Source organism: Cervus elaphus, chromosome 22 (genome assembly GCF_910594005.1).
Source record: "Cervus elaphus chromosome 22, mCerEla1.1, whole genome shotgun sequence".
Taxonomy (NCBI): Eukaryota; Metazoa; Chordata; class Mammalia; order Artiodactyla; family Cervidae; genus Cervus; species Cervus elaphus.
In genome coordinates this window covers 58,316,315-58,333,373 of record NC_057836.1, presented here as the reverse complement: position 1 = coordinate 58,333,373, position 17,059 = coordinate 58,316,315, and the positions used below count along the sequence as shown (strand labels likewise).

The following is a 17,059-nucleotide window of genomic DNA, read 5'->3' as shown; positions in this document are numbered from 1 at the left end:
TGCAAAACACCTTTTTTATTCTATGTGCATGTCATGAGACGCCATGAGATCCCACGTATTTGCTTTCTTAGAACCTGAAACAGGGCTTCCCCAGAGATGTTGGTTTTTTAAAAAGATGTTTTTAGCCTCCGCTGGGTGCTCGCCGAGTCCGGTGGGTCACGTCTTTTTAGTGGGGTCCCCAGCCTGCCCCTATTCTCAGCGATGTGTTTCTCATGAGTCATGTTGTTGTTACATGAAATGCATGTGGGTTTGGGGCTCTGCTTGGCGGCCAGGTGAGATCACCTACCTTTCACTTCCCATGTCCCTCCTCCTGATCCACCGTCTAGCGCGCGTACACACCAACCGGGAGGATGTCTTTCCTATTGAGAAAGAGCTAAATAATAGAAGGCACAGTTTCTTATCATCAAGAGGCAACCTTGGTTATTTAGCATTGGATGAAGCTGCCCTGTATTGAAACTGATAGTAGATCTTTTTAAAAAAGGAAACTTTGTTTTTGTTTTTAAATGATGGGGTGGGTTCAAACTCCCTTAGAACCACTTGGAACAACTGGAGTCACAAAAGCAAAACCAGAAATGAACAAGGAAACATTTTGATTTGATTTCTCATGGGAATGTTAACTGTATTTTCCTCTGTGTTAAAATGGGACGTTTCTCTTAGTAGCTGCAAGGTGTGCATATAAGAAATGAAACCTCTGCTGGGGGAACTGTGTGGTGATTAAGAAGCTGGACTCAAAACCCAGGTGCACCTGGATGCGAGTCTCTGTTTTCCCACACTGTGACTGGAGCATCTTATTCTATGTCATTAAATCATGGAGTATCCAATTTAGACAACGTGTATAATGCCTGGTACACAGTAAATGCTCATCACATGTTAACATTACAAAGTTCCTCTTTAAGGAAGAAATTGTGTTTTTTTGGTAGAAGCCCTATTTTTGAAAATTCCATGGACACTCAGTATTGCTGGTGGGGGAAGATACAGCTAACATTTCCTTTAGACTGGGGCTCTCTGAGATTTATAAATTATCTTTAGGATCTAAATATATCTTTTTCCCCCACTAGAGAACGTTAGATTCTCAAAAAGGGTCCATGGACCAAACACAGGAGGAAGATACTGCCCTGGAGATGAGTGTGTGTATCTATTCTCTGGATATATTAGTAATTGTATGTTTTAGGTTGACTATAGGAGATTGTTGGTATTTGACTGTTTTTGACCCATGAAAACAATATCATATGGTTCAACCTAATAGCTGTGTGGTTAAGAACATAATTTAAAATAGCATCATAATGAGAAATTATAATGAGGGATAATTATAATTTATTTTCATATGTTACTTACCAAAGCCTCAAAAGTCAGAATTCATCTGACAGCCTTGAGCTGCTAGTAATCATCCTGATATACAATAACTTCTGCTGTGTACAGTACTATCAAGGGATCTTAAATTTTCACTGGGGACTTAGTAGTAGTTTTATCACATTGAATGAATCATTTTTCTAGCTCCATGTGACTTTTGATCCAAATGACTACTGTTAGGAGAATTTGCTTGGTGTTTTTTTCCGTGTTGAATTCATACGGTTAATTACTCTGGGGAAGGAAAAAAGTCTCGATGCGTTTCCTTGGGCACTAGGCCTAGCAGTGTTCTTTCAGAAAGCAGAGTCTGGCCGTTGTGTTGAGGGTTAAAACAGAGCTGACACACAAGGCAAAATGAAACCAGAGCTGCAATTACAAAGTGGGACAGATGTAGGAGGCCAGGTTTCCTGTGGCCCATTTTCCAGTTTCCTCCCTACAACCTGCAGAAGAGGAAGCTGAATGCTACCAAGTGTGAGAACTGGAGGGAGATGTGCTTCAAGCCAGAATTAAGATCCTTGAAAACAACGCAGACAACAAAAACAACTGCAAAGAAAGCGAAGGTTTGGGTTTTAGTCCAAAAATGTCTGGGAAGGAGCAATCCATCTGTTTAAGGAAAAGGCATTGTCAGCAGCGCCTGGGCTTTTTGAGGGAGAGGACCCCCTCTATGGGGGGACCTGGGGAGTGTCCCAGGTTGTAGGAACCTCTGATTTTTTTATAGCCCTACTTATCTTTCAAGATGTGGTCTGGTTTTTTAATACCATTGGTTACCTGAAAAGATTTTCTCTGCAGTGCCCAGGACTTCTGAGTCTGTTTTGGGGGCATGTTGATATACAAGGGAGGTAGATGTGGTTAGCCGATCGGCTGTAATGAACTACAGACCCACTTTGGGAGGGCTGGGTGACCAGTTGGCCGCTTTGATCTAGCAGGCTTGTGTTCCCTTAACTGCCCAGTAAAATTGTGTCTGATGTTTTCAAAGAAGAGATTAAATGGAGATGTGTATATATGTGGAGGACTACAGATCATACACTATTTGTGTGGCTACCTGATTGTAAGCCATCTGGGGAGATGCCAGAGAAGTGGGCAAGTCCATCTTTCTCCCAAGAAAAAAGTAGAAAAAGAAAATCCTTCTATGTCTGGGCTCTTTAGCGGGTGATAGAAGAGTCTCTGAAGTCAGATATTACAGTCCCTATCTTAAAGGGAAAGAAATCGAGAGTCATGATGCTTTTTTATTGAATGCCCCTTGTTTACCAGGTGCTCTGCTGGAATTGCTGGATGACACTGATGTAGTGATGGTCATCGTTCAGTTGCTCAGTCATGTCCAACTGTCTTGTGACCCGTGGACTGTAGCCCACCAGGCTCCTCTGTCTATGGCCTTTCCCAGGCAAGAATACTGGAGTGGGTTGCCATCTCCTTCTCCAGGGGATCTGATAGCCAACAAGAAATAGCCCCCTCAGTGGGAGGCTTGTTCAAGGCTTCACGGAAGGCACAGATGCAGCAGCATCTAAGCCCTGGGGAAGGCTCACAATGTACAGGGCACTGTGCTGCGCTTTTTCTATGCACCATCTCATTTAGATCCACCCATCTGTTTCTTTCAGGTGCAGAGAAATAGGTGGGTGCTTCTGGGACAACCAGTTATTTATTTTTTAACCCTGTGGATTAAGATCACCACGTCCTCTTCTGGCACAGGAAGAACAAACTCAGTACCAGGAATATTAGGAAGTTTGGAGATGTTGCCAAATTTAGAGACCCAAGGAGTATCCATCCATGCCAGGCAACCTAGAGTGAGACTAGGCCCTTTCTTATCTGCCTGTGGGCCTAGTCTGAAAGATGTGGGGTGAGCTAGGACTGGATGTGCAGTGGAGGGGATGGGTGGGCTGGGAAATGGTGGGACATGGTCTGAATATACAGATGTGGCAGAAAGCAGAATGGTTGGAACCTACTTTCCCAGCTGGAGTTAATGTAGCCATCCATTTACTTTTCCAAAGGAAATTCACCCTATAAAAGTCACCAGCAAACCAGCTGAGTTGCTTCCCATATACCCACAGACAACACATAGTTTCAGAAGGAAAGAGGAGTGGATTTTATGTGCAGTAAACAGCAGGTGGTGGTATTATAGTGGCTGTCAGTGACTTCCCCAGAAAAAATCTTTCTCTGTCTTCAGAATGATTTGAAAAACATTGTGAACTGGAAAAGGTATTAAAAAAAAAAAAAAGGCTGAGCGATGACTGCTTTCCCTCTTTTCTTGCTCACTCTGCTCCTTAAGGGGGCCTTCCTAGGTGGTGCTGGTGTCAATGCGGGAGACCTGGGTTCTACCCCTAGGTCAGGGAGATCCCCTGGAGGAGGGAACGGGCAACCCACTCCAGTATTCTTGCCTGGAGAATCCCATGGACAGAGGAGCCTGGTGGGCTACAGTTCATGGGGTCATAAAGAGTTGGACATGACTGAAGAGACTTAGCTCACACACGCTGCTCTTTAAAGCACAGACAATTTGCAAATAGTCACAGGATGAATGAGAATATAAACATTTTTAATAGATAAAAAGAGCCTCGAGGGACATGAATTTAGCCTCGCAGATTAGCATTTTTTACATACAGTGGTTGACAAGAATTAAAATGTCTTTTGAAAATACATGTCAATAATCTTAGTTTCACCTTCTCAAAAATAATATAAAAAAGACTTCCGTTTGTGTTGCTCAGTTACCAAATATTAATCCTTATTGACTTCATGCCCTAAAATTATTCTGTGCCAAGTTACTGCTGACCTCAAATAGTACAAATTGTTGTTTTCCAATTCCCTGCCTTAAGTACAGGTTTTTGTTTTAATGGGATGGTTTCTGACATTTCTCTACAGAAACACTTAGTAGATATTCTGGGCAGAGGAATTGAAATTCAGAGAATTTTCAGTACTGAGTGTTCAAGTTTCATCCTGACTTCTCTAACTCTGCAAGTTTTAACAAGCAGAAAGATGTGAACTTGCTGAACACCTAGTTTATTTTTTTCGCAGGAGTTTTACTCCTTTCCTTGGGCTCTCTCATTTCTAACTGGTTTTTTATAAGTTGGCTAAAAGTTCTCTAGTTCCCACAATGTATAAGCTTTACAAAGACAATTTTTCTGAACCCTCTAAACTCTAACTCAGGGTAGCTTAAAACAATGAAACTAGAAACATGCAAAGAGAAGTGTTAGGTTGCCACAGATAGGAAGAAGAGCAAATAAGCGGGTATTTCAGCTTCTAAGAATGGAAGCAGAAACCTCAGGCTTTGCCTACGCACTCTGAGCGGCTCTGTCTCACGTTAGGATGTCTGGCGCCACCTTGCGGCAGAATGGCTGCCACCAAGAAGCGGAGCACACATCTGCTCCGGAGGAGGCAGCCTGAGAAGGGGTGGGGGCCGGACTAGGTTTGGGAGGGGTGGTGCTGAAGCTTAAAACAGTTTGCAGAAATCCTCTTTGTACAGACCCCCACAAATTATAACTACAAAATCACTAGAGCCCCTAGACTCGTGCAAAGTGATGGTCCCTGAGGCATCAGCTTCTCCAGGAGCCCTCTGGTGCAGGGTGACAAGGTGATGCTGGTGGCCGTGGGCTGGGACTGACTCTCCTGGCAGCCTGGCCGCTGCTGGAGGCTTGGTGGCGTCTGAAGGAGCACAGTAACCTCCGCTACTGGATGGACTTACCTGTTACTTTGCTTGAGGTATAGTTGATTTACAACATTAGTTTCCAGTGTGCAGCAAAGTGAGCAAACGTTTTATAGGTTAAACTCCATTTGGAGTTATTATGAAATATTGGCGATATTCCCTGTGCTGCACAATCCATCCTTGTGGCTCATTTATTTTACTGACGGTTGTCCACCAGTTAGTTGTGATTCTGGTGTTTCCATGAGAGGGAGTAGGCACATGTCCTTCTACTCCACCATCTTGTCTCCGCCCCATGGTTATTTATTTTATGCACAGTAGTCTGTGGTCCTATCTTATCCCTTCCTCCTTGCCCCTCCCTATTGGTAACCACTGGTTTGTACCTATGGGTCTTGGGTGGACTTTGTTTTTCAGGCATGAGTTAGAGGTTGTTTCTGCTCAGGTTACATGGCCGTCTCATCCAGGCCTGCACACTGATTCTTGCTTTGGACTTGAGCCATCACTGGCTGCTCCCACCCCTGCCCTGCCCATGGTGAAGAACTTCTTCCTCTTCAGTTCAGTTGTGTCCAACTCTTTGCAACCCCATGGACTGCAGCATGCCAGGCCTCCCTGTCCATCACCAACTCCTGCAGTCCACCTAAACCCATGTCTATCAAGTTGGTGATGCCATCCAACCATCTCATCCTCTGTTGTCCCCTTCTCCTCCTGCCTTCAATCTTTCCCAGCATCAGGGTCTTTTCAAATGAGTCAGTTCTTTGCATCAGATGGCCAATGTATTGGAGTTTCAGCTTCAGTGTCAGTCCTTACAATGAACACCCAGGACTGATTTCCTTTAGGATGGACTGGTTGGATCTCCTTGCAATCCAAGGGACTCTCAAGAGTCTTCTCCAACACCACAGTTCAAAAGCATCAATTCTTCGGTGCTCGGCTTTCCTTATAGTCCAACTCTCGCATCCATACATGACTACTAGAAAAACCATAGCTTTGACTAGACGGACCTTTGTTGGCAAAGTAACGTCTCTGCTTTTTAATATGCTATCCAGGTTGGTCATAACTTTCCTCCCAAGGAGTAAGCGTCTTTTAATTTCATGGCTGCAGTCACCATCTGCAGTGATTTTGGAGTCCAGAAAAATAAAGTCAGCCACTGTTTCCACTGTCTCCCCATCTATTTTCCATGAAGTGATGGGACCAGATGCCATGATCTTAGTTTTCTGAGTGTTGAGCTTTAAGCCAGCTGTTTCACTCTCCTCTTTGACTTTCATCAAGAAGCTCTTTAGTTCTTTTTCGCTTTCTGCCGTAAGGGTGGTGTCATCTGCATATCTCAGGTTATTGATATTTCTCCTGGCAATCTTGATTCCAGCTTGTGCTTCATCCAACCCATAATGTACTCTCATAATGTACTCTTACTCTCTCCTCTTATCCTTTTCTTTTTGAAGGTGAAAGAGTGTTCTTTTCTTGCCTTCCACCCCCTAGAACTTCAAATGCTCTCCTAGGCAAGACTTTCTCCTGATGACACAACTCCATGAATTGTAAATCTGTATCAGAACCTGGTTCTTATGACCCAACAGAAGCTAAATGTTAACAAGGAAAGGGGAGAAATTACGGGCACGTCCTCTGAACAGAACTCTAGCTTTAAGCTTTTGAAGGAGGGACTTTGGTCAAATCCTATCACCCTTTTCAGATTTTGCTCACCCTTTTGTTCAAGGCTCTGCTCAAGCTCACTGCGTTAGCAAGCCTTCTCCAGTAGCCTGCTCCCAGTCCTGATGATGCGAGTTCCTTGCTCTTGGTGGGAGGCGGTGTAACAGTGGTTAAGGGCACAGACAGGCCTGTACGAAACTCAGGCTCACTCATTCATTTATTGGACAAAGTGGGCAGAGGGAGGCACCGTCGGTGGCGAGAGTGATCAGTATATTCAGTCTATGGCATCCTTCTCTTTGAGACTCCCTCCAGATTAAAGAGTGAATCAAGGATACTATCTGTGTTCTTTAAAGACAAAAAGAGTTGAAAACACAGAATGAGGGTGGAAAGTGACGGCTCAGAGTCTGCCTGGATGTCCCTCCCTCCTCCTCTGTGCCCTGGACAAGCTCTTCATGCTTGGCCTACCTCCACCGTGAGCCGCCCGGGGAACGCTCCCCAGCTGGGCTTCGTCTTCACAAGTGGTACCATCACGCTGTCCCTTGGGTCGTCGTTTCAGAGCCCTTCTTCTATCTCATCTGGAACCAGTGGTTCTTGTCTCCTTAACTCCCTTCCCTGCTCCAGGGGCACAAGATAGATCAGGGCAGAACTAGTCCCAAGGGAGGAGTGAGCGCCCAAGGGCTGTCTTTGCTAGAGAAACACCTTGGAAGTGTCAGGACAAGCATTTTACACCAGGGTTTCTTAAGCTGGAGGCAGCAGATATGTGTTCAGGGATCTGAGTTTTCTGCCAGAAGTTTTAAAAATCTGTTTTTTGACTTTTAAAAATATTGACATATAGTTGATTGACAATGTTGAGTTAGTTTCAGGTACACACAGTGTGATTCATTTTATATATATTCTTTTTCAGATTCTTTTCCATTGTAGACTATTACAAGATGGTGAATATAGTTCCCTGTGCTATGCAGTAGGTCTTTGTTATTTATTTTATATATAGTAGTGTGTGTCTGTTGATGTTTTTTCATCTTTTGATGATAGTCTTTTTAAAAACCCACATAAACATATTCTAGGTCATCTTATAAACAACAGTCACCAAAGAGCTGAAGATTCTTCCTGGATTTCAGCGCCTGTTGTGGAATCATTGCCTAATGAACAAAGAACCAAGGTGGATATAGTATCTAAATGATGCCTTTGAGCTAGCTGAAGGCCTGATAGCCTCACAACATGATCTATGAAGAAGTTTCTCTGTTGCTTAAGAAATAATAGTAAACTTTGGAATAACACTATGTACCAAGTGTAGTTCAAGGGCGTCCTTAATAACTCATGTAATCCTTGCAGCAGCCCTATAAGGGAGATACCTTTATCATCATCATCTCCATTTTCCTTATGAGGTCACTGAGGCACAGAAAGGTTAAGTAACTTAACCAAAGTCCCTTAGCCAAATAGGACCAGTACTTAAATTTGAACCCAGATAGTCTGGCTCTGAATCTGCTCTTCCTCACTGTGTAGCCTTCTAAGTAGACAGAAGCAGTTCACCCTCTCACCCTCACAACAGAAGCAGTTGGAAGTTGTAGAAAATAATTATGCTTCCACAAAAAACTGCATTGCCTAGACTCTAATTGCCTCTGGAGGCTGTGATTCTGGTTTTATGGAAGGTATTTTACAATCTATTAATTAGAGATAGCTGATAGCAAAAATAATTATTGTCTATAGGTATGCAAATTGTCTCCTATCTTGTAGAGTTCAGTTAACTCCTCTCTCACCCCTGTTTATGCATTCATTTCAATATTCCTAATTTATAAATACCTTTATTATTCAGATTCTTTTTTGAACTCGTTAGAACCCCTGCCAAGTTCCCTGGTTGACTAATGAGTGAAATAAAATCTTTAACATGTCTTCATTTTATATCTGTAGGAGAGCCACGATTTTACCCATTTTGAAAATTATTTTTTAACAAAGGTATTTCTCGGCCCTTAGCTTCTCGATGAGGCCTTCCATGACTTTGTGCTCACACACCCCAGGCTCCCACCCCCTTAACCTGCTGTGGTTGCCTTTCCCTGTAACACTGTTTTTCCAAAATACTGTGTTTTAATAGTCATGTGTTTGTTGTTTATGGCCTGCCTTCTCCCATTAGAATATAAGATTCATGAAGACAGAGGTCTTCATCTCCTTTGTCTCTGATGTGTCCCAAATACCCAGAGAGTGTCTTGGCATAAAATGGATACTCAAAAAAAATTGAAAAAGGTGGAGAGAGAATTGAGTCTCTCTCCTCTTTGTAGGGTATAATTGTATGAATACATCTTACTCAAAATAACTTACAGGACCATAACTTCTGTGTTGGTTGCCTCTCAACCAAGCATCATGTGTCATATGTAAGATTAATTGTTACTTTGCATAGGGTGGGAGCGATCAGCTGGTTGTATAAGAACTATAAACCTTGAGGCACTTATATCCATTTTTCTTCTTAATATTGAAGGGAGACTGTAATGAGATATTTAGTGAAGATGATTTGCCCACATGAGGACCTGTTAATTTTTTGCCTCCTGCCCCTTCCAAAGGAGGGATGTGTGTTATTCAGATTTGACTAACTGTTTTAAATGATCTAACTATCCTCCGCCGTGGCAATATCTAGGCTATATAAATTACAGAGAAGGAACAGCTGGGGCAAATAGCAGGTAGCTCTGTTCTCTGGAGAGGCCTGGAAGAGGCCTTGTCAGCTGCTGTGACCGTGGTCTTGGGTTAGTTCCAGTAGAAGGGCTGAGAGAGAGACCATCTGCAGCGGGCGGCAGGGTTGAGATGCAGTCAGGGAGGGTACAGAGAGGATCTAATGCGGAGGGCATCTCTTCCAGTAAGAGCAGTGATTTCACAGTGGATCCTCCTAAACATAAAAGTGCAGAGCTTAATGTTCACATTAAGCGTGGCATTATGAGCACTATAAAATTTAAAGAATCTTTCGATCAATAAAAATTTAACCTTGAAAAAAGAGGAAAAAATAAGAATAGAATCATGTGCTTTCCGTGAAATTAAAAAGACTTTAAAACCATCAGTCAATGATTTTTGCAGCTCTCAAATTATTTTATGAGATTTTAAGATTTCAAAGGATCATGTGTTCATATGAAACATTAAATTTTATTGACTCTTGGAAAAAGGAAAGAATGGCATTACCATACCTGATAAAATTTTGTCCATTCAAAATAAGGTCTAAGGGGGAAAAAAGAGTAACATTTTCTAGTCAGCTGAAAGTTTGATTTGGGAAATTTTTTTTAAAGCAAATTGTAGCATTTCTTTCATGTATTGTACATAATCTAAGTGGAGAGTTGTGGGAAGTCAGCTAAATGAGGCTAGGCTGATGAAGCATATTAAGTTAAAGCAGACCCCTGCTTGTATAATAATGTATCAAACATAAATCTCAACTATCAGTGCTTTCTTGAACTTTTTATTTAGTAAGAGCCATAGGATGCTGCCTGAATTATACACTTCTTCATAATGGCAGCAGATACACTGGGCTTGATTGTACCTTCATGTTAAGACATAGGACTTTATTAAGGAGTCTAGGCATCAAGGAATTAATTTTTTAAAAAAACACTAAAAAAAAAAACACTAAAAAATATATATATATATATTTTTGGTGAGAGATATATTAATTTTGATCAATTTGCTACTATTTGTTGGTGGTTGGGGGGAGAGTGTATTCCCCAGCCATGTGTGAGACTCATCTTTGCCAGTGCCCTTGACGGGGGCAGAGTTTGTAGCTGGCAAAGCTGTGAAGCGTGACTGTACGTGAAGACAATTGTGTAAATGATGACACTTCATCACAGTTACTGAGGTTGGAACTAAGATCAAGGAGACGCTGAGTATCCAGTGGTGGGAACCACAGCGGTGAGATCCGTTGCTGACCCGTCCACCCCAAGCCCTACGTGTTCCCACTGCCTCGCGTGCACTCGGCCGTTTCCATCACCAGGGAGGGTGGGACGGGTGGAGGCCAGAGTGGCCATGGGGGGCCCACTGTCGCCCAGCACGACTTCTGCCAAGTGCAGAGGTGGGTGACAGATGTTTGTCGCTGTGATAAGCTCGTGGGGAAATGTTTCTGAGGCTCACCTCTGAGCAGCGTGTGGCTGGGTGTTGCACAGTGAAGGCTTGTGTGACTGCACGCTGGCGGAAGCTGGCGGACCCAGCGGCGTGGAGCGGCTGGAGGGCTGGAGAAGGAGAATGGGGCGTCGGTGGTGGGTTTGCCCTGCGTTAGGCAGGAGCGGCTCGATGGCTCAGTCACCTCCGGTGCAGCCCTGTTCCTCACATCCACCCTCTGAGGAATCCTCCCACCCTCAGCGGTAGCTGGCTCCGACAGCTCCATGTGGGAGAGTGACGGGCAGGCAGGGGCCGCTCCTCCGCCCACCCCGCCTCGCCAAAGCTCTGAGTGTGTGCGGGCAGCCCTCTGGTTCTTGGTGCTCGGCTTGTGCCGCTCCTTGGCCCAGCTCGTCAATTCGAGAAACCTGGCAGGGCCCTGACGAGGGTGTCCCTGTCCCTACCCTTTGCTCCTCTGCCTATCTTCACTTTCCTCTCATATCTCCCTTTTCCTTCCCTCTTTCCTCCTTTTAGCTTTGCTGAGGGCCGAGCTGTAGCACCTATGGTCATTTATGTGGCCCATTTGTAACCCTCAGAGTAAAGACAGGATTGGCCAATCCCCCTGCATAACATGCTTTTTCATGCCTAGGCACACCTCATGATTGTGAATGTAAGTTTACAGTATAAAGATATTGTGCCCCAGCAGAGAGAGTTTTTTAGACTAAGACATTGTAATAGTCAGCTCTTGCTGCTATGATGCTGCATAACAAACAGCCTGAGAGCCGCTGGTATCCGGCAGCATTTATTTTTCTCGTTGGTTGACGTCAGGGGCACTGCTTCAAACTGTGATTTGTGTGACTTTCCTCCAGATTTTGGGTCAAGCTCAGATTGGCTCCACGTGTCTCATTTTTGGGCCACAGCCTCACAGTAGTAACAGGAACACAAGAGGGAAGGCGCAAACATTGGAAGCCTCTTAGACCTCAGCTGAGAAATGGCACATTGTCATTTCTGCTCATCATTCCATTGGCCAAATCAAATAGCGTGGCCATCCCCAAATATCTGTGGGATGTGGGAAAAGTACTCTACCCATTCTGGGGCACTGCTGCACGCTCACTTGAAAGGGAGAGGAGTGGAAGATTGAGAACAGTTATCTGGTCTACCGTACAGTAGGTCCTCATTGTTTATGCCTGGGGCACATGGCTGCAATACACGGGGTTGGAGTGCCATGGGAAGGGATTCCAGGAAGCACAGGAAGCTCTGAGGAGTCCTGGTTGGGAGAAGCACTAAGTGTGGAACACTGGAGATGTTTACATTGTCCTCCTGTTCCATCAGGAGCGTGATGGCTCATGTCAGAGGTGGGGGAGGTGTGAACAGCTAGAGCCACCGACCCAGGAATCCCTTCCATCAGACCTCCAAACCCACTGGCAGCCTTCTGCCCTTTGCAGCAGGTTCCTCCGAGCATCCACTTTAAAATTTTAGAGATATTTGAAAGCTTACTGCCTGAAGGGTTTGGGTGTGAACATGCCGAAGAATCTGAGACCGCTGTTAGCGATTCTTAGTGCCAGTGATGGGGAGGACGCTGTGGGCCGTCCTCAAATAATCGCAAGCTCATATTCGGAGCTGGAGCTGGCGGGCTGCTGCGTGTGCATCACCGTGGTTGTGTTTATGAGACTCATGAGATACAAAAGGCGGTTTTAATCCAACAAGGAAGTGATTTACTGTCTTACGGACTGAGTGGCCATTGTGGTGAAGATTGATTTCTGAAAAGAATATCTCCTTTAAAGAGCCGTAAATAAAAAGTGCCCTATGGGTATTTGAAGAACATTACTATTCTGTTTCTCTTTAACTGAGAAACCCATGTTGCTCAGAGAAAGAGTAAAATGTGTTCTTTTGGCTGAACATGTGAAAGGAAATAAGGAAATAAATACTTATTGGAAAGCTAGGTATTTTTCACATGAATCCCCGTGTGGAAAGGGAGAAAAATGATTGGTCAGCCTGAAAGCTGCCCCTTTAAGAGAAATGCAGGAGAGGAGGTGTGGAGTTGACAGAAATGTTGGTACAGATAAGTCTCCCTGCGGCTGTTATTCTGGCTTCTAGGTCTCCCAGAGTCGTGCGCTTCTCACTGCGCCCTAGTTCCCGTCACCCTGGCTGCCTCCTGGGGCTTCAGTGTTCCTTCTCTGCATCACGGCACAATCCCTACTTCTCTCTGGCTTTGTCCGCACCTCACAACTGGCCTTCGAAGCTTCTATCTGTGCCAAAAGCCAGCGTTCCACCCTCTGGACATCCTGGGCTTCCTCATTCCAGCATCCTTCCCAGATCGAAACCCAGGGCACTTCACGTGTCCAGTCATGAGGGTTGAACTATGATGAAGCTCTTGAGACCAGCCCAACCGCCTCTCCTTTCCTGATGTGCAATTGTTGATGAGACAAATGGGCATTGTTGTTATTTTTACAATCAGTACCCATTGCCATGAAAGTCTTCAAATGTCTGAAGTTGGGAACTGCCTGGGAGAGTGGGGAAAAATTTCCTTGAGAAGGTTCCGTATCAACTGGGTAGTGCTGGATGAGTAGAATTTCACCAAACTCCAAAGCTGAGGAACAGCATTTACAAAGTCCTCAACAGATTCAAGGGGAAAAGATAACATTTTATAGGCTTCCTTCTCATAGTGAAGAAAAGAGTGCATTTCCCATCTCTGTGCTTGTGACAATGGTGGGCTTTTTTTTTTTTTTGGCTGTGCAGGGTCTTATTTACACATGTGGGATCTTTAGTTGTGGCATGTGAACTCTCAGCTGTGGCATGTGAGAGCTAGTTCCCTGACCAGGGATCGAACCCAGGCCCCCTGCTCTGGGAGCGCAGAATCTAAGACCGCCAGGGAAGTCCCACAAAAGGTGTTTCTATCTGCAACGTGACAAGTGCCTGAGAAAGAGACCAACTCTTTAAGTGGCAGTAACTGATTCCTCAGGTCTTTAAGCATGTATCGGTCGGGCATTGGGCAGGGTTATCAGGGCACTGGGAATACAGAAAGTAACCTAACAAAGTCCCTTCTTAGAGAAGCTCCTCACGCAGCACACCTATTGGTATACCCCCGGCCCCTCCGTAACCGCACTTAGCGGCTCCGGTGCTTCATCCAGGTAACAGCCTAGAGGCTGACCAGCGAGGGCGCTGATAGGATGAACGGTACAGACACCACGTGCGTTGCGTGGGCAATCGTGTGTATGAGGACTGATTCAGGAAGGGGCAGTCCATTCACCGTTTTTTCATGTCATTCCCAGTGTAACCCTGTCACCTGTGGGGATGTGTGCGGCGAGTCCCGGGGTCACAGGGCGTCCCTGTATTTCTGAACCGTGGCTGTTTGCAGACATGCAGCCAGATATGACTCAGCGTGGCGGCTGGGATGGACGTGAAGGTCCTTGCTGAGGTTCGCGGGCGGGGCGGGGCGGAGGTGCCCCCCGGCCTCGGCAGCTGCGCTCACGAACCTCCCCCCCCCCCCCCCCCCCCCAGGCATGGAGAGTGCAATCACGCTGTGGCAGTTCCTGTTGCAGCTGCTGCTGGACCAGAAACATGAGCACCTGATCTGCTGGACCTCCAACGATGGTGAATTCAAGCTGCTCAAGGCAGAAGAAGTGGCCAAGCTGTGGGGACTCCGGAAAAACAAAACGAACATGAACTATGACAAGCTGAGCAGAGCCCTGCGGTACTATTATGACAAGGTACACCTCTGCCGTCTCGGGGGGCTGTCCCGGGGGTGGGGGGCAGCCACCGTCACAGCCCGCTGAGGACAGCGGGAAATAGCGCACGGTGTGTGTACGCACACGCGTGCTCAGCCACAGCCAGCTCTTTGCAACCCAGCGCAGTGGTAGACCACCGCGCTCCTCTGTCCACGGGCTTTTCCAGGCAGGAATATTGGAGTGGGTTGCCATTTCCTTCTCCAAGGAGTGTACCGTGAAGGGCATCAAATAGGGGCTGTCGATGCAAGTTTGGGTGCTGTTTAAGAAAGGCTGTGCTATAGGGACTTTTTTCCGGCCGCCCTTTAGGTGGTGGTGTTTTTGTTGTTTAGTCTCATAAGTCGTGTCCAATTCTTTCTCGACCTCATGGAGTGTAGCCCGCCAGGCTCCTCTGTCCACGGGATTTCCCAGGCAAGGATACTGGAGTGGGTGTCATTTCCTTCTCTAAGGGGTCTTTCCCACCCAGGGATTGAACCTGCATCTGCTGCATTGCCAGGTGAGTTATCACTTAGCCACCAGGGAGGTCCGCCCTTTAGGTGTTACTATGGGTCAAATTTTGTTGCCTCTGCATTTTCTTCTGTGGTTGCTGCAAGAATTTTCTCACAATAGAAATTAGATGCAGGGAGGTTGTGGGGCCTCCGTCATACGCAGAGTGACAGAATGAATGTGACAATCGAGAAAGTCTGTTTATCCTGTCTGGTTTGTGACTCACTCAAACAGGCTTTTCCAGGGTGGGGAGGGGATGGTACCTGGGGCAAGCTATTTAACATTTGGGTGCCTGCTGTCCTCATTTATAAAATGGGGCTCAAATAGTGTGGGCTCAGGACTGCTGTGTAGAACTAAACAAGCCAGCATATGTGGAACACTTAGAGCAAAGCTTGGTACTTGGGGATCGTGACTTCGTGGGAAACCTCCCTAATTAAAAGCAAAACCATTCTCATGTTTAAGTCCCGGAAATAAGTCAAAGTGCTCTATTAATGATAACACAGCATAGTTTCCAAAGCCTGGACAGTCGGAGTGAGCTGTAATGCATTTCTGGAAAAGCAATTGATGTGCCTGCTGGGGCAAAATTATTGCTCTTGAGGGGTATCATTTCAGGCCTGTAATTGTTGACCATTTCTGTGTGGAGCTATTGTTGCTGAATATTTAGCCTCATAGACATAAAGATTTGGAGTCTAATAAGGGTAAACTTTTGTTCCGGTTTTACTATTCATGTTGAAAGGTGAATTTAAAACTGATTTAAATATTAGTTCCTGAACTATCTTTAGTGCCATCCTCCTGCCAACCTCTTTGGAATTCAAGACAGAAGGATTACACATTTCAGGAAGTGGAAGCATCGTTAATTATAAAGTGTTCCTCTATATGATCGTAATTGCATATGATTATGCCATTGAAATGTTAAAGGTGCTTCCCTTTAATGTAGCAATTAATTAATGCCGGCTTAATGCAGAGTCCTATCAAGATGTAAAAAGCACTTCTCACAAATTGCTCTGTCTGGAAGCCTCACAGATGGTTTATTGTTTTGCCTTTTCCCAGGTTCTAAGTCACAGTGAGAACTGGGGCCCTCTGAAGGAAAACTGTCATCTTGCTGGCTGGCAGAATGCCTAAGAGCATGACTTTGAGACTGACAAAAAAACAAAGTGATTTTATAGTTTTAAATCAAGGCATCACAGAAAAGGGGTTCGGGGTCTGTGACTCGGTTTTCCCTTTTTCACATGGCCCAGGCATCGGGACGGAGGACTGGGACTTCAGTCCAAAGAGAGAGCAGAGCCTTAAGGTGACTTCCCCAAGAGACAGGCCAAGTCGTGCAGTCCAGTCTACGTCTGATATCCCTTGGGCAGATTTTTAAACCTCTGGGGAAAGCAGTTTCAGATTCTGCAGTCACCCTGCATGCTTTGTTCAGCCTGGTCTCCACACCCCCGAGCCTGTCCTGCGGGCATCTCTTCCTTTATAGGTAAGGACGTGGGCCTTCGATGGGAACCTTGCCCACAGTCCTGCGGCCAGAGAGCGATAGAGCCAGGGTGCCCACGTTCCTGCCCGGAAGGCACACGCTCGGCCATCTGAGCCGTTTGTTTTCCGTTCCTCTGAGCACCTGACCTCCAGGTGGGCAATCACACAGCACGAAGGTGTCGCAGCCCTGGACGTTTCTGCTTTTCTTGGAGCACCCCGGGTCTGAGTGGCCAGTGTGGCCTGCTCACCCTCCTGCTGGGTGGAGCGAAGGTCTGGCCGCGTGACCGTCGTGCCGGCAGCTCGCGCTGAGAGCGAGGGCCAACGTGGCTCTTGTCCAGGTGCCGGGCGGGCTCGGCCACCAGGAGAAGATGCCCTTCCTCCTTCCTTGGGAACACGCACACCATGTGCCCGTGTGTGCGCGCGGCCGTTTGACTCTCTCTTGAGACCTGCAGTGGTCATTAGACACTGAATACAGGGTTGTTGGTTTTTTAATACGATTTTAAAAAATTTTTAAGTTATTTATTTATTTCGGCCGTGCTGGGTTTGGTAGTTGCACCAAGCAGGCTTAGTCGCCCTGAGGCACATGGGCTCTTAATTCCCCGACCAGTGATCGAACCCGTGACCCCTGCATTGGAAGGTGGATTCTTCATCACTGCACCTCGAGGGGAGTCCTGACACCAGACACTACATATATTTTGAAGTGAAAAGAGAAGGA

The 17,059-nt window shown here is 45.8% G+C and overlaps 1 protein-coding gene and 1 long non-coding RNA gene across 2 annotated transcripts in view; one reads left to right on the top strand and one right to left on the bottom strand.

The window, feature by feature from the left end:
• ELK3 (ETS transcription factor ELK3) overlaps window positions 1-17,059 on the top strand; it is a 69,204-nt gene that overhangs the window by 13,543 nt on the left and 38,602 nt on the right. Inside the window, exon 2 of the mRNA XM_043881401.1 lies at window positions 14,171-14,379. Coding sequence (XP_043737336.1) covers window positions 14,173-14,379 — 207 coding nt within the window. The 5' untranslated portion in view covers window positions 14,171-14,172. The remainder of the gene's footprint in view (window positions 1-14,170; window positions 14,380-17,059) is intronic.
• On the bottom strand, window positions 6,236-15,053 carry LOC122680244. Its single transcript, XR_006336666.1, has 3 exons — window positions 15,042-15,053; window positions 8,012-8,026; window positions 6,236-6,381 (listed from the first exon to the last, which is right to left on the bottom strand). It is a non-coding gene; the product is annotated as an uncharacterized LOC122680244 (long non-coding RNA).